At 41.3% G+C, this 27,991-nt stretch overlaps 1 protein-coding gene across 4 annotated transcripts in view; it reads right to left on the reverse strand.

Annotated features, from left to right (window-relative positions):
- PFKM (phosphofructokinase, muscle) overlaps positions 1-27,991 on the reverse strand; it is a 45,626-nt gene that overhangs the window by 11,489 nt on the left and 6,146 nt on the right. For 3 of the 4 annotated variants that reach the window (XR_005794432.1, XM_040488304.1, XM_040488303.1), the window contains exons 3-7: positions 10,123-10,215; positions 3,627-3,700; positions 2,706-2,783; positions 889-1,078; positions 512-677 (exon numbers count right to left, since the gene is read on the reverse strand). Coding sequence is in view for 3 of the 4 variants with exons in the window: in XM_040488304.1 (XP_040344238.1) it covers positions 512-677; positions 889-1,078; positions 2,706-2,783; positions 3,627-3,700; positions 10,123-10,215 (601 nt within the window). In the remaining variant the exon portion in view is untranslated. Of the gene's footprint in view, positions 1-511; positions 678-888; positions 1,079-2,705; positions 2,784-3,626; positions 3,701-10,122; positions 10,216-13,545; positions 13,670-27,991 lie in introns of those variants that run through there. The other variant, XM_040488305.1, reaches the window with a different exon arrangement.

Consider the following 27,991-nt stretch of genomic DNA (forward strand, 5'->3'; position numbering starts at 1 on the left):
AAAGGAAAGAGAAAATAGGAAAAGAAGTGAAGAAGTGAGGACTCGACCAGCATCAGCCTGGAATCCCCTAGGATGACCCTGGCAAACTGTTACCTTCCGCCTCCCATTCTCCCACACTGCCTCCCTAGGCCGCCTACTGAGCAGCGGCAGGGACGGCCTCTACAGTCTACACTATCACTGAAAGGGTGGCTAAGGTTTGGAGCTCCCTGGATTTGTCTCAGGTTGGACACTGATCATTTGGGAGACCCTACAGGTATCAAAGCCCTCAGAGCTACACTGGACAGTGGGCAAGACAGTGACAAGGGGCAAACATACGGCCTGTAGACAGCAGTGCAATTTCAGGGCTTTAGGGAGGCTTCTTCATTAAAGACAGTGTTCCCACCCCAGAAAACGGGTCACTGGGGGTCTAGAGCCCAAGGGCATTAATCTTCTCTAGACGCCCTAGCCCTGTAGCCTGCCCCAGCTGCGATCCTCCTCCACTGCCCCACCTGCCCCCCGCAAGTCCCCTAACCTCTGAGCAGTGGTGGTGATGGCGTCCACAATCTCTATGATCCGGTGCAGGGCGGAATCAGTGCCAATGGTCATATCAGTGCCACAAAAGTCATTGTCAATTGAGCCCACCAAACCCACGATATTCAGATAGCTGGACTTCGTAGCCTCCTCCGCTGTGATCTTACCTGGCAATGAGAAGCAAACCAGGAGCCACCTTGACATGCCTAAAGAGCAGATGACTGGAGAGAGAAGGAACTGCAGCCAATGGGAAGCATAAGCAATGGCAGAGAAAGGAGGGCAAACACCTCCCTTTTGTGTCTGGGTGATGATTTCCTCCAATGGGAGGAGAGGGGTGTGTGTGCATGCGCACAAACGATACTTATGACAATGTCTCACCCGCTTTCTGGAGGTCACTCAGTAAGTCACTCCACTCAGAACGGAAGGTGTCAGCCCCAGTGAGGCTGCCATCACCTCCGATGACACACAGATTAGTAATCCCACGCTTCACCAGGTTGTGGGCAGCGCGGAGTCGTCCCTCTCGTTCACGGAAGTCCTTGCACCGGGCACTTCCAATGACTGTGCCTCCCTGTGGGGAAGAAGTAGAAGTCAGCTCCCCAGATGACACAGCCAAATTTGAGGTCGACATGCTAAGATTTCCCCTATTCCAAAATCGTGATGAGCTGTCATAACTACCTGGCTTTCTAGGAAGTGCCCTGACATCCTTAAGAGTCATTTGTGCTTTCTAGGGGCATCTGGGTGGCTCAGTTGGTTAAGTGTCCGACTCTTGATTTCAGCTCAGGTCACAATCTTGCAGTTTGTGGGATTGAGCCTTGCCTCGGGCTCTGCGCTGACAGTGCAGAGCCTGCTAGGGATTCTGTCTCTCCCTCGCTCTTTGCCCCTTCCCCACTCACAACTCTCTCTCAAAATAAATAAATAAACTTAAAAAAAAAAGTCATTTGTTCTTTCTAAAGGAAAGGGAAATAATTCTGGCTGAGCTATCATAGGGTCATTCCTATATTCTGCTACACCTCTTAGAAGACTGCTAAGATTAACCCATTTCATTGAAGGCTTTGTCATCAAAATGATTATCCTCAAGGAGAGCAAAGGAATACATACATGCTGTTGGCTTTTGGACAATCTCCATCTTTCACATGTTCTTAGAAATGTAAGATGTAGCACTGACTTTAGTCTTTGGAAATTCTCCCCAGTGGCCTGACTTTATTGGATTGTGTCCACACTATAATTAGCAGTTCATCCCAACGTGCTTGGTCATCCCAATGTGCTTTCCCTCTTGAACTCACTGATTTCTAATTGTAACCAGGCCCTGCCAATCCTTTCCCCTTCACTCCTCGGGATCTATGGTGCTCGTGGAAGGAGACACAATATCCACATATTCACAGGAAAAGTAGTTCTGAGTATAGAAAGCCTTAAATCCCCAGGGACTTATAGATGCCCCAGGAGAGGTAAGTATACTTAGGGTTTTCACAAATCGTACAAGCTTCTGGCATTCATGCCTTTGGGAGTACTGATAGAGAATTCTGACTCATTTTCAGACCACTTAACAGCAGGCACCATTGCCTATAAAGAATCTCGCTAAGTACTGCATATTGTATTTCTTCCCATGGATTTTTAGAGGACTGCGGTAAAGAATGGGGGTACAAATGTAATTTGTGGATTTTTCAGTAAATAAGAAAATAGGTATATAATGACTTACGGAAAGTAGCACAAAGGGTTATGGATACAATCCGCATAATCTTAAGGTATTTTTGGAAACTCTAAAAGGCTGTGCTGGTTCCTTCCTCCCTCAAACAGTGTGGTTTCAAGTGACCTTCTCACCATCACATGAGGACCGGCAGATTTCAGCTCTACTTCTGGCTCTGGCTCCAGGCCTCTGGGAAGGTTATTTTCCTGGCCAGACCCTCCCTGTGACTCCAGAGCAACTCCTGCTTACGTGCCAGTTCCTTAAGTCTTGCCTGTGACCTTTCCATAAAGAGCAAACTGTCCTGTGACCGCACCCCCACCCCCATGCCACCCTAGGAAACCAGGGTGATGTTTTCAAACGCAAAGAGTAAAGGGCAGTCGTGGCACTTCTCTTGTCACAGAACCCTTCACGTTGAGCCACATGGGGGGAACTTGAGCAACCATGAGGCCAAACCAGAGTGGGGTGGGACAAGGACAGGACAAATAAGGAACAGGAGTCCTCTGGAACATACCAGCTGAAGCATCATCGAAACACTCTCCCAGGTGGCTTCCCTGATGTTATCTCCACCATCCACCAGGCCTTGATAACCCTGTGGAGCACATTACACCCATTCAGCTTCTGCTAAGCCAGGTTTCCCTAAACCCCCACGATTAGGACAGGATCTCTGGGAAGCAGTTCTCTGAGAATCAAGTCATCTCCTCCCATTACTGATCCCTGGATGCCCATGACACTGTCATATTTAACACAGTCCAAGGAAGAAGACATCAACTTTTCAATACCCTCTTCTATTTCCCTGCAATCTCAAAAGGTCAGGATGTCCTTCCTAATATTTCATCCTAATTCTTCTTGCTTCTGGTTTATCCCATGTCCTCCAATCTGCTTTCCCGGGGAACTAAATAGCAGATAGTTTTGATAACAGTAGAGGAAAAAGAGAAGGGTGGTGGAAGAATGGCAGGAGAGAAATGGGACTTGAAAAGATACAATTTAGGAGAAGGCAGATAAACCTTACAGGGAAAAGAGTGGGCAAAGAATGAGAGGGAAGGGAGAGAAGGAAGAGGAGTTAGAACTTCAGAAGGTACAGCAAACTGCAGAAATCTGATGAGACTTTGTTCTTTCCAAAGGCTCTGTCTCAGGACATACTAAATTTTCTCTGAAATACTCATTTCAGCTTCTCTCTTTGTTTTGGTGGAGGTAAGGGGAAGAGAGAGTTACTTCTTCCTTTAAATTGAACGGGCAACATGAGGACCCAACCTGTAGATCCCTATATCCTACCATCATTACTGGAGACTGGAGTCAGGGAGAGACACTCTTGGAGACAGGGAGCTGAGATAGGTCAGGCAAAGCATGTAACTGGGAGGTGAGGAAACAGGAAGTAGGGAGGGGGGAGCATAAAACAGAGAAAGAATGATGGAGAACAAAGTAGAAAACCAACCTCATGGACAAAGAACACACGGGCACCAGTAAAGATACCAACTCGAACCACAGCCCTGACAGCAGCATTCATACCTGAAAGGAGGGAAGGAAGACGACAGGAAGAGGTTACTCCTGAGAAAAGCAGCCTGGACTACAAGATATCTCAGTCCTTCTCTTAGGCTTTTCTCTGAATCTAGAATACTCTTCTCCTCCAAGTCTTCTGGCCTCCCCCCCCCCCCCCCGCAACACTAAATTATCGTGTTCAGTGTTAATGTAGCTCCATATACCTCCAATTCATCTCCCTTCCCCCCCAATCCCCTCTTTCTTAAGACCTTTCCCTGCCAGGGCAATCTGGGGAATAATAATCTTGAATGCTTACAGTAGGGTTAGACACTGCTAAACGCCTGTCAAACCTCATCTCATTTAATCCTCTCCACAACCCTGAAGTTACCTCCATTTTACAGATTTGGAAACTGAAGTTCAAAGAGGTCAAGGTCACAGAGCCCAGTCTCTCCACTGGGAGACAATCAGGACTAAAATTAATTAGGACTAAAACAGAGAGGAGAGCCTTTCCCCTCTCTCCCATGTTAAGTAGTCTCCCTTTCCGGTAGCTACTCAGTGACGAGAACTGTCTCTCCCAAGAGTACTGTGGAGGAACCACCCTGCACAGCACACAACACAAGGGGGAAGCTATAACGGCCTCTGTATTAGAAACAATGCTACTGATAATTGTGCTGAGCAGAACTTCCCCAGTGAGACATGGAACACATACCTGGGTCTTGATCCCGGTAACCCCATCCTGCCCTGTCATGTGAGAAGGGGCTCACGGTGATGCTCAGGGAATCTCAGAGCCCTGATAGATCAATTTCTTGTGAACCATTTTAGCCACCTGCCCTCAGATACCCCAGAACATTTTTTTGTTTCAATCTACAATCTATTCCTAGGGTCCTTAACCCTGCCTGGAGAAATATCATGTGCCAGTGAGCACCAAAGAAACCAGTAATTAGAAAAATCTTCTAAAATCCATGGGGCGCCTGGGTGGCTCAGTCGGTTGAGCGTCCGACTTCAGCTCAGGTCACGATCTCGCGGTCCGCGAGTTCGAGCCCCGCGTCGGGCTAAGGGCTGATGGCTCAGAGCCTGGAGCCTGCTTCCGATTCTGTGTCTCGCTCTCTCTCTGCCCCTCCCCCATTCATGCTGTGTCTCTCTCTGTCTCAAAAATAAACGTTAAAAAAAAAAATTTTTTTTTTTAAATAAAATAAAATAAAATCCATCATGAACTACTGTAAATTCCAAAGCTACCTGGAGCAGAATAGAACCAACAAAACCAAAATGTCTATTTTGGAGGGTTTTTTCTGCAGGCTGACGAAAGTTGGTGTTAGATAACTATAAGCACCAAATCAAATTGAAGGCCCATTCACTCACTGAGCAAATAATTGACTAAATACCTACCATACTCCAGGCACTATCTAGGCACTAGGGAAACAGCAGTTGAATGATACAGTCTAGGGATGCAAAGATACAGGAGACGGTAATGGTCCTCAAGACTTGTGAAGAATATAACATGGTTACAATATGGATCCCTATGAAGGAGATTTGTACAAAGTGCAGTGGGGACAAGGAGAAGGAGCATCCAAGCTGCCAGAAAGGAGTCAGAACAGGTTATACAGAAAAGACAACATCTGACCTGAGACCTAAAGGACAATTTCCTTATAAATCTTTTATGTCAGGTGGCCACTCTGGGGGACAGTGCTCTAGGCAGGAAAATAGCACAAATAAAGGTGAGGGTCAAGAAACAACCTTAGGTAACTGGGTATTACAAAGGATAAAACGTAAGACAGGAAGTGGTGAGCAGTGAAGCTTCAAAGGTAAGCAGGCACCTGTATGCCACGCGAGGAAGCCTGGCTCTTATTCTGTAGGCCAGGATTTGATTGGGGATCCATGGGTGATGGTTTCAGGAAATCCATGAACCCATGAAACTGTATGAAAAGTTTTCTGGGCACGGGAATTTCCTTTGGGAGAAGGTCCACAGCTGTCATTTGATTCTTAAGGAGGTCTTTGGCCTAGAAAACAAAAGTTGCAAATGATGGAGAATCTCTGAAGAATTTTGAGAGTGGAGAGACATGACGCTATCTGTATATCAGAAAAGATCACTGGTGGCAATGTGGAGGACGCTGGGATAAGATGGCTCTCTGGCAGCCTAGACGAAATGAGGGCCTAGACTGAGAGAGTGGCATTTGGGACAAAACAGAGACACTGGACAGGAGGCAATGGGGAAAGAGAAGCACAGCACTGTGGTTAGATTTCAAGGTGTTGGAGAAGAAGATGGAAAGGCCCCATGACTGACAGGCAAAGAGTAAGACTGAAGTGCAATTAACTAAGCAGAGGCAAGTTTTGATTCAGGCAGGTAGGGGTGTGGATGATACATTCGTATTTGGATATGTTGAGCTTGAAGTTCTTGTGGGACACCCATGTGGACTTGGGAGAGATGGTGTCACAAGAATATGTAGAATTAGAATGGGAAAGGCAAGGAATGGAACGCTGAGGAAAACCAATGCTGAGGGAATGGGCAGGGGATGATGGGTTCCATGAAGGAAACTAAGGAGCAGCAAGAAAGGCAAAAGGAAACCCAGGTCTTAGCCATGTCTTGGAAGCCAAAGGGAACAGTTTTGAGAAGTTGTAACACTGCCAAATGCTTCCAATAATCAATCTAAGATAAGAACGGGAAGGTTGGGCTTGCCAACAAGAGGTCACTGGTGAGCACTGCTGTCAAAGCCCACTTCCGCCATCACTAAGGCAAAGTCACATAAGTCTAGAAGTCTAGGTTCACATCCTCAAACTGAAGGAATCAAAATGGAAAACTCTGTGATGGGAGCAGGCTTCTCAGAAGCTTTAGGAAAAGCCTGCGTGTATGAAAAGAACAAAGTCAGGGTCAATGCAAAGCCATCAGTGCCTTAGTAAGGATAAATCAGTAGGTCAGAACAGAAATGAAACTATTGTTGATTTATTTTCTAGACTTTCACAATGCCTGTGGGCTTGTCTATTGGATACCTACAGTTCTGGAGTATGAATTTGTAATCTTAAGAAATAAGGAAAAAACACTACTGAAATTTATAGGTTGGAATGCTGTTTCCTACTCCTGAGTAAGGGTAGGGAGAAAAGATTTAAGAAAAACAAATGACTTAAAAGGTTTTAAGTACAAAGTAAACAATACATGGCAGGTAGGAAATATCCAAATCTATTGGGCAGAAGAAAAATCCCACAAAAAAAGAAGATTCTTCCTCTTCTCTCATCCCTTTTTACCTTCTTACCTCAGTCTTATCAACCTCCAGAGGTCATCCTGCCTCTAAGCTGGACAACCGTTTTCCTAGAAATCAAGTTTTAGGACCCTAATTGTCCCCTATACCTGCATTTCAAACCCCCCAGTTCCCTAGAATTCACCGACCAGTATGTATACACATAACTTATGCTAGGGAGTCCCAGTAATTCTTTGGGCTCTTCTACTTAACATCACTGGCCTATTCTGGCCTCAGACCAGTCCTGGCCAGGATCTCCTTAGCTGTACCATGTTGCCCTAAATAACTCTATTCGCAGCTGTCTGACTTATTAGAAGCAAGACGAAGGATAAGATTACAGGCAACACCCAGGGGGTATTCTGGGTACAGCCAGGAGGGGCTCTGGAGAACATCAGAAGCACATACTTTGGAGTTTCTAATTACAGCCTGTAGGCAAGAGGCTTTGGGGAGAACTATGGGTAATGAGTCTCTATGACATGAGATAGAAAAAACTAATAAATGACTTGGTCACTATCTTTTTGAAAGCAGATGTTAGAAAGTTTCTACCTTAACTGAACTTTGAATAGGAAAAAAAAAATCCTTTAATTCCAACATGAAAAATAAATGTTAGATCTGAATTACACTTCTGACAAATATGTAATTAATATTATGAATCCTAGAATAGCAATCCAGAGAGGTAATAGAATCCCTGTTCCTGTAATCCTTTAAAAACAGGATAAACATGTATTTGGAATGGACTGCCCATCTGAAGGCAGAGGGCTAGAGCGATGACTGAGATCCTTTCCAGCAGAATAAGCCAATGTTGTGTGGCCAAATGTGGTATGGTTTAGCAGAGCTGGGGCCATTCCTGGACTGGAATTTGTATCTACTCAGCCCAGTTTCTGAGCTCAGGGTGTCTGAAATCTGGCCTCTCTTCTGCTTTAAGAGGTTTTTGGCTTTGCTAAGCTCAGGGAATGACAGAGCTGTGGCCTCTGTGGATTTTATAGAACCCAACCTTCACTTTCCCATGTGGCCCACAGCCTCTGGGTTAAAAGTCATTTCTGTGCCCTCTCCCTCGGAGAACTGAAGATCATTAAACCTATCTCTGGGCAGGCCACTACTTTATTTGAGCTGCTCCTTCAGCTGAGACCTCTCAACTCTACTTTGAGTTTTCTGCTTTGCTTCCCTGTCTCCCTTAGTTTCTTCCTGTACCACCTGGTCACATGCACCTGTGATGTTATGTGGCCTCGCAGTGGGATATTTCCCTGGGTACACTGTGCCTGTCACAGGATCCCCTAGGCCTTGGTCCAGCTGGCCCTCCAGAAATCAGCTTATGCTAGCGCCTGCCTCCAAGAATGATCTTCCCTTAAAGCAGGTGATGGTCCCTCTAGAATAAGAGGGTTTCTGTGCTCAGGATCAGAAGCTGAAAGAGCTCTGCTGCTCTTAGACCCAAGTTAAATCCTAGCTCTCTCTCTCTCCCTCTGTCTCTTTTTTTTTTTTCCTCTTTCCCTCTCCAGAGAGCCCTTCTTTTTCATAAATTCTTAACTTTGTATGCCTCACTTGGATTTTTAGCAGGCTCTTCTTGCTTCACTTAATCCAATTTCACAGGCCACCCTACCAAGGTTTTAGGATCAACACTCAAGAGTTTGTGGAGCAAGGGATTCTTTCCAGGAGAGAGCAGAGAAGCAATCGAAAAGTAAGGTCAGCCTCAAGTAGGGCTCTGCATTCCTAATCTGGCCACTCTTCCTGAACTCAGACCTCTGTGCCCCTCTTCCTAAGTGTCCTCATTCTGGCATTCTCATGTTCATAATACATATCACAATTACAATTAAATATACATTAGATAAAAAATATACTTAAAGCCTAGATTTACTAACATATAATGAGGATCATAAGAACAATGTGTAACTTTTTCATTGATGTATCCTTAGTGCCTGCCATTCTGCTTGAAATGCAGGTGCTCAATAACGTCCTTTGCATTTAACTAAGAATACGTTTATATAGCACCTACTTTGTACACCAGACACTGTGGAATGAAGAATTCATTCAATGAAGAGTTCAGTCTCTTGAAATCTACCTTCTCTGTGAACTCTTCCCTGGTTAATCCAACCAAAGCCTATCTGTTCATTATAGAAGTGGGTTCTACTTGGTTAGGCACACTTGATTCTTGTTATTTATAAGCCTTACATAAGAATTCCAGTAATGTATGCTATCTTTTCTCCTAAAACTATAAGTTTCCAAAGAAAATTAACTTCTTCACGACATACAAGGCAGGGCTCTAAGCAAAGTGGGTGCTTAACACAAAGTTTAGGAAGCCTACAGAGAGTGGTGCAGAGTGAAGGGGAGACTGGCTGAAATCTCTTTCCTTCTCTATTTTTCTCAGCACAGTCTCCATGTCCTGGTATCCCTCTCAAAGAGATTCTGAAGGTAGATTTCAACGTATTATAAATTACAATATACAAGATCATCAGGAGGAAAAAAAAAATCACACATTCCCTATCTCCCACTTCATTTTTCCATATACCTGATTTCCCTGACTTCCAGGCTTCTGGGACTCAACCCAGAAAGGGGTTCTCTCTGGCTTTGCTTTCTGCCCGCCCCCCCCCACCTCACCCCATGGGTCTGTACCGATTAACTGCTGCTATTCCTGCTTATTCGAGGGACGAAGGAATGGAAGAAGAGGAAAGGCCAGAGAAAACTAAGCATGAAGCAGAACTGTGCCCAGTAGAAGGAAATGTGCTGTAGGAGTGTGGTGCCGGACCCTGGTTGGTGCAGAAACTCTACGTACCTCAGAGGTAACACCTGAAGATCTAGCTAGGGCCCACCAAATACCAATTTCTGCATCTCCCCCTTTCCCCACCATTTTCAATGTATTTGAAGTGAATCCACCTACTGCTTTCTCAACAAGTTTATCTCTTTAGTCTCTTTCTTCCTAGTGATGCTTGAGAAAACACCAGTCTTTTAGGTATCAAAGGAACAAAATGGTCCCAAATCTTCAGAGAAACTTAGAAAGAAGTTTTATAAAGATTTGAGTAAATTAAGGTAGAGGAAATAATATCCAGAAGCACTTGGGGACTTAGACCTGACAGAGACTCTTGGGAAAGCCCAGGATTCCAGTGTGAATCTACAGCAGGAGGACATTAAGGACAGTTCTATTCTACAGGCTAAGGGAGTTAAGAAACTCAAAAGGGCCTACCAGCCATGGTTTTTTTGTCCCTCCCCAAGCAGGGCCTTCCTCCTTACCTTGGGCATCTCCACCAGAGGTTAACACGGCGATGGCTTTGCCAATCCCCAGGGTTTTGGCTGCATGGTGCTCTTCATGGGTCATGATCCACTCTAGAATTCAAGAGCACGATCAGTTAAGACACAGGTGGATTGAGGTGCTCAGGAAATGGCTCTGTTAGACTGGCTAAAGCCACCCCAGTCAGGCTCTCCTACTATACTAAGTCTGAGCTTTGCAGCCTGGGTGTTTTGGACTTCTTCCAGAAGAGGGCCACGCCCCCACAAACTGACAAGCTGAAATGTCACAGTAATCAAACCCAAGACTGCAAAGGTCCCGGCTAATCCCTCCCACCTGAATTGGAGTCTATTTGGAGAACAAGCTAAGGTCAAGGGGAAGGGCAGTTGACTGAACAGAAATGAGAAAAGAAGGAGGAAAGTTAAGGTGGCCTCAAGGATTCCTCCTTTTAATGAAGGGAAGGGCTGCTGCAGACGGTAGGAATCGGGTGAGGTTTGGGGCACTGATGAGAACCAGCCAAGTGGAAGCAGAAAAGTGAGGGAAGGCAGGGTTATGGTGAAGATGATGGTTTCGTTTTATGGAATTGGGCTAAGCTGGAACTGGGGTTTGAGGTTTTACATGCACATTTGAGCCTGCACAAAATGATGGTTCAGGCTCAGGAATGGTTAAAGACATTCTATGCCTTCTCCCATCGCTCTCAGGCTTCCTGCCTCCTGAGCCTCTCTTGACTCATCTTCAGGCCTTGCCCTTCACACTACATGCTATCAAATGGGAAGAACAACACAGAATCATAGCCAGATATACATAGATTATGTACACACGCCATGTGAACACCTTCCTATTATTGTCTTTAGGGCTTATCTCTCTCAAAGGAACACACAAGACACACTTTTGTGTCCACAAAATGTCAAAGGAGTCATCACTCTACCAGTTATCCAGGTTAAAATCTAAATTTTTAAATTGATCTCCTCCTTACTCTGAGAGTCAAAAGTTACCAAGTCCTATTCTTCTCCCTTACTATCTTCCCTTATCCTTCTCTTATTTGCGATCCTCGGCGCCTCTCTCCACCTGAATTGCCTACTACAATAGCTGGTCTCCGTTTGTGTTTCCCTTCTCCACTCTACAAGAGACATAGAATAAACCTCTATGGGTAGGTCATAGGACCCTGAGGATGCATTCACCTGAACTGGGCCAAATCACTTGAACCGGGGCTGATGACCTTTATGCACAGCTCATGTTTCTGCTGTGAATCTGGGGAAATCAGGGTAGGCGCTGATAAAGACACAGGTCACATAAACACACAAATCTGCATACATACCAATAAAGTACATGCAATGAGACACTCGTGAAGACACACAAACACAAACATATATAGCATTATTATGGGACACAGATTCACAGACATACTACATATAATCCATTCTGATGGATAAAGTCCAAATTCTTGAGTTGGCATTCAAAGCTTCCATGATCTAGCCCTTGCCAAAGCTTGAACCTTTGTTCCCATGAATTTTCTGTCCCACCATCACCTGAACATTACTTTGCTCCTTCCCATTTGTGTACCTGGGTACACTGCATCCCTCATCCAGAAGGCCACCTTGGCCCTTTCACAGATATCCCACTCCATCATTTAAGGCCAGGCCTAGCTGCAATCCTATGAATATTAAGACTATTAACTCTTCACTGATTACCATAGGAGGGATTCTTTGTGGGCCTCCTCTAATCACATATTGTCTGGTATTAGATCATTCATTTAGCACTTAATTACTACTTTATATGGTATTTAAATTGCTTCTTATATATTGACAATAAGGTTGGACTGGATCAGGGGTCAACAAACTACAGAGCACAGGTCAAATCCAGCCCTTTTTTTGGTTTTGTATGGCAGCAAACAAAGAAAGGTTTTTACATTTTTATTTTTCTTTAAGAAACTTTTTTTTAGAGAGAGAGACAGAGAGAGAGAATATCTCATACAGGCTCCACATTCAGCAAGGAGTCTGATGCAGGGCTTGATCCTACAACCCTGGGATCATGACCTGAGCCAAAATCAAGAGTCAGATGCTCAACTGACTAAGCCACCCAGGTGCCCCAGATTTTTACATTTTTAAATGGTTTAAAAAACCATTTCAGGACATGTGAAAATTACATGAAATTCAAATTTCAGTGTCCATACCATTCTCATTCTTTCACACATTATCCTATGGCTGCTTCTGTGCTACAACAGAGTAGATTATTGTGACAGAGACCAGATAGCCTGCAAAGACTAAAATATTTACTATCTGGCTTTTTACAGAAAGTTTGCAGACCCCTGGATAGATGACTGCTACAAGCCACTTTCCCTAACTAGACTGAACAATCCTCCAGGGAGGGATCACGTTCATTTTTTTAAAACTTTCCCACAGCTTAACCAAAGCCTAGTGAAGTCCATGCACATAACAGTTCAATAAATCCTTGTTGAAGGCATTAGTGAACTGACGAACAATACAAAACGCACACAGACCTATGAAAGCTTTTATTTAGTATGCTTGGATACAGACAGCTCCATATTCTATTTCTAACGCATAGAGATACAAATAGGACTTAAGAAAGCATATAGTGACAGTGAAAGGAATGTAATAAACACATATGGATACAGACACTCTTCTATTAACTGGAGTGTTCATGTCCAAATTTCTGCTGTTCTCAAGAAAAAAAAAAAAGACTAAGTCACTGGTGCACATAAGGAGGCAAACATTTGGAAATGAAAGAACAAAACATGAGTATTCTGATCCCATTTTCCTTGAGTTTTTTCTTCTCATTCACTCTGGGAGCTCACTGACAAACTCACACAGGGATCTGCCACCCATGGAGTTTTCAGTGAGGGAGAGAATTCACCATTAACAAGGGGGAAGGTTAGGAGTGCTGACCTGCAAAAAAGAACCTTCTCCTGTATCCCTAAACCAGTTATAAGAGGCACAGGACACAGAAATGCACGCAGATTCATATATAAGCAACCTTTATAGATCCACAGTGACACACACATAGAAACACACAGACATAAAACCTAAATATAAAATCACATGTGTGAAGATAAGCAGGCGGGAGGGATAAATACAGGGCGGCAACATCATAGGTGCACTGATTTGAACTGGCTGAGTGCCAGGATAGGAGTGAGGCAGCCAGGGGAAACGAGGTCCGAGCACCACCCACCCATCCCTGATTCCCAGGGGCGGGGGCTGTGCGTGCTAGCGGAGGGAAATGAGCCGAAGGGCTAGGATTCTTCACGGCTCCCCTACCCATCCCCCCTCTTCGCTCCTGCTTCTGATGCCATACCACCTCTTCTTTTCCCATCCGCTCCTTCCAGTTCTCCCCAGCGCCTCCTCCCAGCACGGTCATCCCCACCTCGCTCTCGGCTTTCCCCCGCGGTCCTTACTCAGGGCCCCTCTTGCCTTTTAGTCTTAGCTCTCCTCCGCCACGGCTTCCTTGCAGACTGTCCTTGGGGAAGGGGGAGGGGAGCTTGGAGAACGCGGGGAGGAGCCAGGTGGAGGCAACAAGGGAGGGGAAAGAGGAGAGGCTTCCCAACCTCCACTAGCTGATGCTGGCCCGGAGGCTCCGCCTCCTCCTGCTCCTCTTTCTCCACCCCTCCCTCCTCCTCCCAAGGACAGCTCAGATATGGCATCAGCTTCTCCTCACTCCCCAGAAGGTCCTCGGGTCCCCATCTCTGTCTCGGGAGCCATCAGCTCCTGTACATAGTGGGAATCAGAAATTATTTAGTTGCCTCTCATGTTGTCTGCCGAGACAACTGTTTCCTAGCCAGACTGAGACTCCTTGCATTCAAACATCCTCAACAACTAATACTAAACCTCCCCCTCTGGCCTTATGCATTATCTCACACCTCTGTCACTCTTTGAACGAGCATTCGTGGAGTGTCTTTGCGCCAGGTTTTGTATTAGGTGCTGAGGATGAAAAGATAAATGAAATAGAGTCTCTGCCCTGGAGGAACATTGAACACCGGTATTTTCTGTAGAGGGACGCCAAAAACTCCTTTTATATTTATGTACCTTTCTCTGAGAAAATACAGGGCTACAAAGCAAACAGTGTCCGTGGAGGCAACATGGGCCAAGAACTCCCAGAGCTAAGGGTGCATCCTTTCCTCAGATCCTCTTTACTCTTTCCACTTCACCCAGGTCTTTGTTGCAATGCCTCTCCACAGGCATCTCTCCTCTCCTGACTTCCTATGCCCTCCCTCTTGCTTACTTTTTTTCTGCCCCTGCATATTCTGGCTGCAAACAATAAGAATAAAGATAAAACCACTGGAATACACAAAAGTAACTTTTGTGATGCAAATGTTACCATCCAAAGACAACCTAAAGAATGGAAGAAAATATCTGCAAATCACATATGTGATAACAGATGGATAGGTATCCAGAATATATAAATTACTCTTGCCACTCAATTATAAAAAAGATAATAACCTTGGGGCACCTGGATGGCTTAGGTTGAGCATCTGACTCTTGATTTTGGCTCAGGTCATGATCTCACAGTTCATGAGTCTGAGCCCCCCCTCACTGATGGTGAGGAGCTTGCTTGGAATTCCCTCTCTCTCTCTCTCTCTTTCTCTCTCTCTGCCCCTCCTGCATGCACACTCTCTTTCTCTCTCTCAAAATAAATAAACAAAGAATTTTTTAAAAGATAATAACCCAATTCAGAAATGGGCAAAAGGTCTGAACAGATACCTCACCGGTAAAGATACACAGATGGCAAATAATCATATAAAATGATGCCCAGCATCGTATGTCATCCGGGAACTGCAAATTAAAACAGAGAGGTACTACTACATATTGTTAGACTGGCTAACATCAAAAAAATTAATAATAAACCTGATAGTACCAAAAGCTGACAAGAATGTGCAGCACCAGGAACTCTTATTTTTTGTTGGTGGGAATGCAAAATGGTACAGTCACTTTAAAAGACAATTTGGCAGTTCCTTACAAAGCTAAATAGAGCCTTACTGTATGATCCAGCAATCACATTTCTCTAAGTATTTACCCAAATGAGTTGAAAACTACATCCACACAAAAACCTGCACACAAATGTTCATAAGAGCTTATTCATAGTTGCCCAAAACTGGAAGTAACCAAAATGTCCCTCAAAAGGTGAATGGATAAACTGTGATGCATCAATTCAATGGAATAGTATTCAGCAAGAAAAAGAAATGACCTATGAAGCCAAGAAAAGATATAGAGGAAACTTAAATACATATTGCTTAGTCAAAGAAACCTGTCTGAAAAGGTTACATACTATATGTTTCCAACTAAGTAACATTCTGGCAAAGGTAAAACTATAGAGATAGTAAAAAGATCAATGGTTTTCAAGGGCTTAGAGTAGAGAGGGAATGATAAATATGTAGAGCACAGGGGGTTTTTAGGCCAGTAAACCTATTCTGTATGATGCTATAATGCTGGATACATGACATGGCATATTTGTCAAAACTCATAGAACTTCACAACACCAAGAGTGAACTTTAACATAAACTATGGACTCTAATCAATAATAATGTATCAATATTGGCTCATCAACTGTAACAAATGTACCTCACTAAGTAGTAATAGTAAATGGAAACTGACCACAGGAGAGGAAACTCTGTGTGCAAACTGCTCAACTTTCTGTAAGACTAAAACATCTGTAACAAACAAAGTCTACCAATTTAAAAAACATATTCTGTTCAGTGAAATATCTAATAAAATTGTAATATTAAAAAACAAAAAATGGGCAAGGGTTTAGACATTTCTCTAAATAAAATATACAAGGGGCGCCTGGGTGGCGCAGTCGGTTAAGCGTCCGACTTCAGCCAGGTCACAATCTCGCGGTCCGTGAGTTCGAGCCCCGCGTCGGGCTCTGGGCTGATGGCTCGGAGCCTGGAGCCTGTTTCCAATTCTGTGTCTCCCTCTCTCTCTGCCCCTCCCCCATTCATGCTCTGTCTCTCTCTGTCCCAAAAATAAATAAACGTTGAAAAAATAAATAAATAAATAAATAAAATAAAATATACAAATAACCAATAAACATATGAAAAGATGTTCAACATCGCTAATCACTAGGGAAATGCAAATCAAAACCACAATGAAATTCCACTTCACATCTATTAGGATGACTATTTTATTTTTAATTTTTTTTCAACGTTTTTTTATTTATTTTTGGGACAGAGAGAGACAGAGCATGAACGGGGGAGGGGCAGAGAAAGAGGGAGACACAGAATAGGAAACAGGCTCCAGGCTCCGAGCCATCAGCCCAGAGCCCGACGCGGGGCTCGAACTCACGGACCGCGAGATCGTGACCTGGCTGAAGTTGGACGCCTAATCGACTGCGCCACCCAGGCGCCCCGTAGGAAGACTATTTTAAAAAAAGGAAAATAACAAGTATTGGAGAGGATGTGAAGCAAGTGGAACTCTTGTGTCTTGCAGGTACAAGTGTAAAGTGATGTCGTCACTATGGAAAACAGCTTGCCAGTTCCTCATATTAAACAGAGTTACCATATGACCCAGCAATTACACTCCTAGGTATATACCCAAGGAAAATGAGCACATATGCATACACACACACACACACGCACACACACACACATGCACACACACACGCACACACACACATGCACACACACACAAATGTGTACACCAGTGGTCATGGCAGCATTATTCATAATGGGCAAAAAGTGGAAACAGGCCAAATGTCTCCAGTGATTAATGAATAAATAAAATGTGGCATATCCATATAATAGAATATTACTTGCCAATAAAAAGAATGAAGTACGGATACCCTGCAACCATAAAAACATTACGCTGAGTAAAAGAAGCTAACACAAAAGACCTCATACTATATGATTCCATTCATATGAAATAGGCAAATTTATAGAAACAGAAAGCAGACTAGCAGTTGCCTAGCACTATGGGGAAATGAGAAGTGACTGCTGGTGAACACAAGATGTCTTTTGCATGTGATGGAAATGTCCTAAACTTAAAGTGACTGCAAAACTCTATGAACATAGTATATACCATTGAATTGTACGCTTTCATTTTAATGAAGCTGAGCTTATCAATTGTAGTTGGCCCTTGAGTCATGTGGCCCCTATGCAATCAAAAATCTGTGTATAAATTTTGAATCCCAAAAAAACTTAATTGCAGTTCACCCTTGAACAACATGGGTTTGAACTGCATGGGTCTACTTGTGCATAGTTAATAGTTACTACTGTTAGCAATTAACTTTTGGGGGAGTCAAAAGTTATACGCAGATTTTCAACTGCATAAGGGGTTGGTGCCCTTAAGCCCTGTGTTGTTCAAGAGTCAACTGTACTAATAGCCTACTGTTGACTGGAAGCCTTACCAATAATGTAAATAGTTGATTAATATGTATTTTGTATATTATACATATTATACTGTATTCTTATAAAGTGGGCTAGAGAAAAGATTATTAAGGAAGTCATAAGGAAAATACATTTATAGTAGTGTACTGTAAAAAAAAACAAACAAACCTGTGTATAAGTAAGTGGATTCACACATTTCAAACCTGTGTTGGTCAAGGGTCAACTGAATTTCCTTCATGAATAATGTCTTCGGTATTGTATCTAAAAAGTCATCACCATACCCAAGGTCACCTAGGTTTTGTCCTATGTTATCTTCCAGTAGTTGTATATTTTTTCATTTTATATATAAGTTTATGATCCATTTGTAATTAGTTTTTGTAAAGGGCATAAAGTCTGTGTCTAGATTCACTTTTTTGCACATGGATGTCCAGTTGTTCCATCATCTTTTGTTGAAGAGACTATCTTTGCTCAATTGTACTGCCTTGACTCCTATGTGAAAGATCAATTGATTATATTCATGAGGGTCTATTTTTGGGCCCTCTATTCTGTTCCACTGATCTAGTTGTCAATACCTTGACCAATATCACAATGTCTTGATTAGCTTCACAGTAAATCTTGAAGGTGGGTAGGGTCTGTCCTCCAACTTTGTTCTTCTCATTCAATATCATGTTGGCTATTCTGGGTCTTTTGTCTCTTCATATAAAGTTCAGAATCAGTATGTTGATACCCATAAAATTACTTGCTGGAATTTTGATTGGGATTGCATTTAATCTATATATTAAGTTGGGAAGAACTGACATCTAGACAATATTGAGTTTTCCTATCTGTGAACGTGGAATATTTCTCTATTCAGTTCTTCTTTTATTTCATTCACCAGAGTTTCTAAAATTTTCCTCATAAAGATAATGTATATATTTTGTTAGCTTTATCCCTAAGTATTTCATTTTGGGAGTGCTAATGTAAATGGTAGTGTGTTTTTAACTTCAAATTCCATTTTTTCATTGTTAGTATACAGGAAAACAATTGACTTTTGCATATTAACCTCCATCCTATAACCTTCCTATAATCACTGATTAGTTCCAGGAGTTTTTGTTAATTCTTTGAGATTTCCTGTGCAAACAATCATATCACCCATGAACAAAGACAGTTTTATGTCTTCCTTCTCAATCAGTACAGTTTTTATTAGCTTTTCTTGACTTGTTGCATTAGCTAAGACTTCTAGTACAAGGTTGAAAAGGAGTAATGAGAGGAAACATCTTTGCCTTGTACCTTATCTTAGTGGGAAAGCTTCAAGTTTCTCAATATTAAGTATGGTTTTAACTGTAAGTTTCCACTGATACTTCTTATCAAGTTGAGACAGTTCTCCTATAATCCTAGTTTACTGAAAATTTTTATTATGAGTGGGTGTTGGATTTTGTCATATGCTATTTCTGTATTTATTGATATGATCATGTGATTTTTTTCTATTTTGATCTGTTTATGTGATGAATTATATTAATTAATTTTGAAGTGTTGAACCAGCCTTGAATACCTGTGATAAATTACTCTTGATCATGGTATATAATTCTTTTTATACTATTTTGGATTCAATTTGCTAATTAATTGATTTTCAAATGTTGAACCAGATCAAATGGCTTTTGATCATGGTATATAATTCTTTTTATACTTTATTGAATTCAATTTGATAATATTTTATTGAAGATTTTTACATCTGTGTTCATAAGAGATGTTGATCTGTAGTCTTCTTTTCTTTTAATATCTTTGTCTGGTTTGGGTATTATGGTAATGCTGACCTCGTCGAATAAGTTAAATGTATTCCCTCTGCTTCTATCTTCTGAAAGAGATTATAGAAAACTGGCAAAATTTCTTCCTTAAATGTTTTATAGAATGCACCAGGAATCTATCTGGGCCTGGTGCTTTTTTGAAAGTTATTTATTAGTTCAATTTCTTTAACAGATTTATGACTATTTGGGTCATCTGTTTCTTCTTGTGTGAGATTTGGCACATTGTATCTTTCAAGGAATTGGTCCATTTCATTTAGGTTATCAAATTTGTGGGCACAGAGTTGTTCATAATATTCTTTTGTTGTCCTTTTAATTTTCCTTGAATCTGTAGTGATGTCCCTCTTTTATTTCTGATAGTAGTAATTTGTGTCCTCTCTTTTTTCCCCTTAGTTAGCCTGTTTAAGTCTTACTGATTTTATTGATATTTTCAAAGAACCAGCTTATGGTTTCATTGATTTTTTATTTTCAATTTTATTGGTTTCTGCTCTAATTCTTATTATCTCTTTTTTTCTGCTTACTTTGGATTTAATTTGGTCTTCTCTTATAGTTTCCCAAGTTGGAAACTTCAGTAATTGCTTTTAGACCTTTTTTTCTTATATATGCACTCAATACTATAAATTTCCCTTTAAGCACTGCTCCCACTACATCCAACAAATTTTGGTAAGTTGTGTTTTAATTTTCATTTTGTCCAAAATATTTTTAAATTTTTCTTGATATTTCTTCTTTAATCTATGTGTTATTTATGTGTTGTTTAGTCCCCACGTATTCAGGATTTCCAGTTTTCTATTATTGGTTTCTAGTTTGATTCCATTATGGTCTGAAAACAAACAGTGTAGAATTTCTGTTCTTTCAGTTAAGGTACGTTTTATGGCCCAGAATGTGGTCTATCTTGGTGAATGTTCCATGTGAGCTTGAGAAAAATGTGTATCCTGCTGCTGTTGGATGAACATTTATATCCATTTGATAGATGGTGTTGTTAAGTTCAACTATGTCTTTACCTATTCCCTGTCTGCTGAATCTGTCCCTTTCAGAAAGAAGAGGTTGAAGTCTCCAATTCTGATAGTGGATCTATTTCTCCTTTCACTTTTGCCTCAGGTAGTTTCATGCTGTGTTGTTAGGTGCATATACATTAAGAAGTTATATCTTATTGGAGAATTGACCCCTTTATCATTATGCAGTGCCCTTATTTATATCTGATAACTTTTTTTGCTTTGAAGTCTGCTCTGTCTGAAATTAATAGAGCTATTGCTCCTTTTTAAAACTAGCGTTAGCATGATATATTTTTCTCCCTCTACCTTTAATCTATATGTATCTTTATATTTATGGTGGCTTTCTTATAGTTAACACATAGTTGGGGCATGTTTTCATTTAACTCTGACAATACATTAATTGATGCATTTAGACCATTGACACTCAAAGTGATTATTGACATAGTTGGGTTAATATCTACCACATTCATTTCTGTTTTCTATTTATTGCCCTTGTTCTTTGTTCCTATTTTTGTCTTCTACTCTTTTTCTGCCTTTTGTGGTTTTAACTGAGCAGTCTATATCATTCCATTCTCCTTTCTTAGCATATCAGTAATGCTTTTTTACTTTTTCAGTGGCTGCCCTAGAGTTTGCAATATTTACGTACAACTAATCTAAGTCCACTTTCAAATAGCACTATACCACTTCACGAGTGATGTGAATACCTAAAATAACAAAATAATCCTAATTCCTTTCTCCTATCCCTTGTACCATTGCTGTCATTCATTTCAGTTATATATAAACATACATAAGCATATACAATTGACCTTTGAGCAACACTGGTTTAAGTTGTGCAGGTCCACTTATATGCAGATTTTTTACAGTACCGTAAATGGATTTTTTATTCCTTATGATTCGCTTTTTTTCTTATGATTTTCTTTTTTTTAATTTTTTTTCAATGTTTTTATTTTTTTTATTTTTGGGACAGAGAGAGACAGAGCATGAACGGGGGAGGGGCAGAGAGAGAGGGAGACACAGAATCGGAAACAGGCTCCAGGCTCCGAGCCATCAGCCCAGAGCCCGACGCCAGGCTCAAACTCACGGACCGTGAGATCGTGACCTGAGCTGAAGTCGGACGCTTAACCGACTGCGCCACCCAGGCGCCCCTTTTCTTATGATTTTCTTAATAACACTATCTTTTCCCTAGCTCACTTTATTGTGAGAATATAATATATATAACATACAAAATATGTTAATTGACCACTTATGTTATTAGTAAGACTTCCAGTCAACAGTAGGCTATTAGTAGTTAAGTTTTGGGGCAATAAAAAGTTATACATAGATTTTCAACTGTGCCCTTAACCCCCAAATTAGCAACAAATTCCCTCAATTAGTCTGAGAAAGTCTATTTCTTCACTTTTAAACAATAGTTTTGCAGGGTACAGAATTCTGGTTCTGATTTATTCTCTCTACATTTCAAATGTTTCACTTCACTCTCTTCCTGGTTGCATAGTTTCTGAGAAGAGGTCAGATGTAATTCTTACTTTGCTCTTCTATAGGTAAGGTGTTTTTTTCCTTTGGCTTCTGGTACTTTTTCTTTATCTTTGATTTTCTGTAATTTGAAAATAACATACCTAGGTGTAGGAGCTTGATTTTATTTATTTATTTATTTATTTATTTATTTATTTATTTAGCATATTACTGAGCTTCCTGGATCTATGGTTTGATGTCTGATATTAATTTGGAGAAATTATCAATCATTGTTGATTCAAATATTTCTTCTGTTCCTTTCTCTCTTTCTTTTCTCCCTCTGGTATTCTGATTATGTGTATGTTACATCTGTTGTAGTTGTACCACAGTCATTGGGTATTCTGTTATATGTTCTTCAGTCTTCATTCTCTCCCTCTCTCTTTTTGGTTTTTGAGAATTGTACTGATATATCCTCTAGTTCAGAGACTCTCCTCAGCCATGTTTAGTTTACTAATACAAAAGGCATTCTTCATTTCTGTTATAGTGTTTTTTTTTTTTTTCTGGCATTTGGGAGGGGGTGCTTTTTCTTAGGATTTCCATCTGTCTGCTTACATTGCTTCTCTGTTTTGCATGCTATTTTATTCATTACAGTCCTTAGTACATTAGTCAGAGGTGTTTAAAATTCCTAGTCTGCTAATGCCAACATCCCTGCCATGTTTGGTTTTGATGTTTGCTCTGTCTTTTCAAATTGTGTTTTTTGCCTTTTTATATGCCTGTAATTTTTTCTTGATAGCCAGACATGATGTAATGGGTAAAAAGAAGTGCTGTAAATAGGCCTTTAGTCATGTGGTGGTAAGATGTAGTGAGGAAAGGAAGCATTCTATAGTCTTATGATTACATTTCAGCTTATGCCTCTAGACTGTGAACTTCACAAGCATTTCTCAGGTTTTTCTCCCTTTAGGTGGGACAGGATGGCTAGAATGGGCTAGAGTTGGGTATTTCTCCTCCTCAGGTCAGTTAGGCCCTGGTTAACTAGTTTCCTCTGAAGGCGGGGCTTGTTAACAGGAAAAGAATGCTCTCATGTATTTCAAATGTTTCCTTTTCTCCTCACCCTGTTGGAAGTTCCAGGGGATTTTTCTGATATTGCTGTGAGAATCTAATTGAGCTCCTGAAAGTAAATCTCACAGTATTATAGGGACTCCCTTTGACTCGGTCCCCCTGTAGTTTTTAACTCTCGGAATTCTACACTGAGCCTCCAACAACTTGTTACCTCATCACTGGTTCCGAGAAGACATCCGCTCATGGGTCTCTGCTCTAGGAACCTGTGATTAACTCTACTTGCCTATCTGTCTCTCCAACTTTGGGGCTAGCAGTTTCTTATGAATCCAAGAAGAACTGTTAATATTTCAGTCTTTTTACTTTTACTTATTACTTATTGATGTGGTGATGACTTCCAAGCTACTTACATGAGGAATGAGAAGTTGGAATTCCAAAGCCCAAATTATATACTTTAAGTAGGTGAATTTTACGATATGTGGACTATATCTCAATAAAGATGTCAAAGTTTTGGGAAAGGAAAAGCTGGAAAAGTTCCCCCTACATTCTGGAGTTTCTAACTTTAACATAAAGATTGAAATTTGAGAAGAAATCCATTCCTGCCTCCTTCTACCAAATACCAACTCTTTATTTATTTGTTTGCTTGTTTTTTAACTGTTTATTTGTTTTGGGGGGAGAGACAGAGAGACAGAGAATAAGCAGGAGAGAGGCAGAGAGAGAAGGAGACACATAATCCGAAGCAGGCTCCAGGCTCTGAGCTGTCAGGACAGAATCTAATGCAGGGCTCAAGCTCATGAACCATGAGATGATGACCTGAGCCAAAGTCAGATGCTCAACTGACTGAGCCACCTAGGCACCTCTCAACTCTTTTTTTAAAAAAATATTTTATTATTAGGGGTGCCTGGGTGGCTCAGTCGGTTCAGCGTCTGACGTCGGCTCAGGTCATGATCTCGTGGTCTGTGAGTTTGAGCCCCGCTTCGGGCTCTGTGCTGACAGCTCAGAGCCTGCAGCCTGCTTCAGATTCTGTGTCTCCCTCTCTCTGTGCCCCTCCCCCTCTCATGCTCTGTCTTTCTCTCTGTCAAAAATAAACATTAAAAAAATAATAATAGGGGCGCCTGGGTGGCGCAGTCGGTTAAGCGTCCGACTTCAGCCAGGTCACGATCTCGCGGTCCGTGAGTTCGAGCCCCGCGTCAGGCTCTGGGCTGATGGCTCGGAGCCTGGAGCCTGTTTCCGATTCTGTGTCTCCCTCTCTCTCTGCCCCTCCCCCGTTCATGCTCTGTCTCTCTCTGTCCCAAAAATAAATAAAAACGTTGAAAAAAAAATTAAAAAAAATAATAATAAAACTTTATTTTTAAGTAATTTCTATATCCAATGTGGGGCTCAAACTTACAACTCCAAGATCAAGAGTCACATGCTCTACCAACTGAGCCAGCCAAGTGCCCCTACCCAAAACCAACTCTTAAGTCTTCATTGAAAGTGTTAATGACTTACTGTATTAATTAGTCTACTTTAAGTAGGTAAAAGCAAGGAAATGTCACTGTTACTTATAGTCTTATCCCAAGACACTTGATCCTTTAGACTCCTTTTTCTGTCCAGGGATCAATCATGCCCAGGAGTTTCTGGAAAACTATGTAAGCACAAATCAAGGAAATACTATCTCAAAAGGCACGTAGGGAACTTTCAAGTCAGTTGGGGGTGGGAGTGCCAGAACAGAAGCATTTTCTCAGAAGTACTTAGGCCTTGCTTATGGTCATCTTAGTGCAATCTCCAAACTTGAAGATGTTATTTTCTGAGAATTATGCTAGTAAAAACCAACACAAAATAGAGACAGCTGATGGGAAAAATACATCATATTGAGAAATAGCTATAAATGTCTTCCACTTTTTAAAATGACTTTAATTAATTAATTAATTAATTAAGAGTGTGTGCAAGCAGAGGAGGGGCATAGAGAGAGGGCAAGAGAGAATCCCAAGCAGGCTCCACACTGTCAGCTCAGAGCTAGAATCAAGAGCCATCCAGGTGCCCCTATATAAATGTCTTCCTAATAAGAATCTTGAGAAATCCCTATTCATTATTAATTCATACATTCAACAAACATTTATTGAGGACTCATTATATGCTAGCCACTGTGCCAGGTAATGAGTTATAATAAACTCTTACAAGTTTAAATCTGGAGGGACTATCAAAGGTTCACAGGAAGTTTACATTTCACTGGACCTGGGATACAATTAAAGAAATAAATAACCCAACTAATAATTATAATGTATCAAATTCTTATGACATGAATATATTAGTTGAGGGTAAATGAATTAAGAGAAAATAGAACCTGGATAGTAAGAATTTGGCACTGTTTATTTGTACTGTTCCTGAGTAAAACACTAAGGGATACAAATATTCCAGCATTAGAGAGATGGATGAGATAATGAAACGGTGATTAGCTCTTTAAAAATAGATTTTCTTATCAGGAGTCTATAGATGCTGGAGAGGATGTGGAGAAATGGGAACCCTCTTGCACTGTTGGTGGGAATGCAAATTGGTGCAGCCACTCTGGAAAACAGTGTGGAGGTTCCTCAAAAAAATAGACCTACCCTATGACCCAGCAATAGCACTGCTAGGAATTTACCCAAGGGATACAGGAGTACTTATGCATAGGGGCACTTGTACCCCAATGTTTATAGCAGCACTCTCAACAATAGCCAAATTATGAAAAGAGCCTAAATGTCCATCAAGTGATGAATGGATAAAGAAATTGTGGTTTATATACACAATGGAGTACTACATGGCAATGAGAAAGAATGAAATATGGCCCTTTGTAGCAACATGGATGGAACTGGAGAGTGTGATGCTAAGTGAAATAAGCCATACAGAGAAAGACAGATACCATATGTTTTCGCTCTTATGTGGATCCTGAGAAACTTAACAGAAACCCATGGGGGAGGGGAAGGAAAAAAAAAAAAGAGGTTAGAGTGGGAGAGAGCCAAAGCATAAGAGACTCTTAAAAACTGAGAACAAACTGAGGGTTGATGGGGGGTGTGGGGGGGGGTGGGTGATGGGTATTGAGGAGGGCACCTTTTGGCATGAGCACTGGGTGTTGCATGGAAACCAATTGGACAATAAATTTCATATATTGAAAAAATAAAAATAAAAATAAATAAATAAAAATAGATTTTATTTAATTTTAATCCTAAATTCCAAGACCGTATGTTTCACTTTTACCTACTTTTCTGTTTATCAACCAACTTTTAAATTTCAAATATAGTTTCTAAGGAATGTGAACAACTTGTAAAGGGTATTTTAGCTGGCTATGGTTGATTTATCTTACATATCAAAATTTGGATGCATAATTTTATGGTAGATTGATGATGGGAGAGAATTTTGAGATCTGGGCAGTTGTAGGAAATATGACATATGTCCAACCCTCATCCCTCTAATGGGGGAGGCTGAGAAGCATCCCTCAGAACAGGTACATGAAGCCTACAGGTAAACACAGTATGGTGGCTAAGGAAGAGGGGGTTGAGGAAGAGGTCTAAACATTGCCATACAAACTAGGGTGCCTAAGAAAAGTGTCAGGAGTAAATTGCACAGCTTATTAGAGTTTAGGACCAGGAATTACAAGAGCAAAGCAGCAAGTTAGATAGACAAAAAAAGAGATGAGACCAAAAAATTCTCCAGGCAAACAAACTAAGCCAGCAGCTGAATTTGAACTCATTCCAAGATTACTTTCATTGCTGGTGTGGTTTAATGGGGCTGAAAAAGGATACCCTGGACACTTCCTCTAAAGGAGAAAGCTGAAATGTCCTCGGTTTGCACTGGGGCCCTCTGATAGGCTTCTCAAGGGGGCCTATGCCTGTTCTAATGATTTAGGTAACTAGGGGGCTGGTGGAAATCTAGAACTTTGTCCAACTATAATCAGCTTTATTCAGTTGTTGTGGTTGGTAGCTAAAATTCAGAATTTAGAGGACTTGGCAGACAATGATGGGAGAAAAAAAGGACTGAACCCAAAAGAAGGCCAGCTGGACTGAGAAGCCCATGTGGTTAAAATCCACTATTTCTTCTTTCTTGTACTATCTGGTGGTGGTCTTCCTGTTTTCAGCATGTCAGGAAAAGCTAATATGCACATAGAAATGCCAAATGATATCTCACCTCATATGTCATGCCTTGGTAACAAACAATGAAAGGCATATTCTTTATATTAAACAGGAAGAACAGGAAGGTATTTAGAAGGTCCTCTTGGACTTCACAGAACTCTCCAGATACCAGTGAGCTACTGAGATGTTGGCATGAAGTCTAGGCAGAGAGTAGGTGCAAAAATTATAGTTATTATAAAAGAAGGCATTCTGGAGGAGAGAAGGGTCCAAAGATGTTTAAAGACAATTCTGCAACACCTAGATAGGTGCTTTCCTCTGCTTTATTTTCCTTCAAAGCACTTATCACTACTTGATTTATTTGTTTATTATCTGTTTTCCTCACTAGAATGTAAGCTCCATGAGGACAGATCTTTTTTTTTTTTTTCTCCATCCTGGATCCCCTTGAGTCTAGAACAGTGCCTACCATGTAATAGGTGCTCAGTATTTGCTGACTGAATGTGTGAAACCTAGAGTAATGCTATTTCCTATTCTTCTGGGTTAGAGTCATATCTGGACAACTGCCATACCTACTTCTCATTCCCAAATGTCCTGGTACACCATTACTAGCATCCTGAGCTAGTAGGGCACTTCAGTAAACCAGCTGAAGTATTCTAAAGTATGTGGTTCATATGCCCTGACCATTAGCTCTGCTAAGTAGTGGGTAGGTAAATGAAGATATAGAAAGCTTTGGACAGTACCCTCCAAACCAGTATAAAGCTAGACATTATTACCAGAAAGTTGAGTAGATCATGAAGACAGAACATCTCTTTGACAATGATTACCTAACGCTGGCACAGATTGGGGGGGGGGCAATAAAGAGGATGATGTATGCCATACTCATGAGCCCATTCATTACCACAAGGATGGTGTCATGACTATGGAATGGGTACAGATCTACATTTAGACCACTGTGATGAGATGATGAAGATGATGTTAAGGATGCTAGTAATGGTGTACCAGGACATTTGGGAAAGAGAAGTAGGTATGGCAGTTGTCCAGGTATGACTCTAACCCAGAAGAATAGGAAATAGCATTACTCTAGGTTTCACACATTCAGTCAGCAAATACTGAGCACCTATTACATGGTAGGCACTGTTCTAGACTCAAGGGGATCCAGGATGGAGAAAAAAAAA

The sequence above is a fragment of the Herpailurus yagouaroundi genome, unplaced genomic scaffold (genome assembly GCF_014898765.1).
Source record: "Herpailurus yagouaroundi ecotype Mexico unplaced genomic scaffold, PumYag 166, whole genome shotgun sequence".
Classification (NCBI taxonomy): domain Eukaryota; kingdom Metazoa; phylum Chordata; class Mammalia; order Carnivora; family Felidae; genus Herpailurus; species Herpailurus yagouaroundi.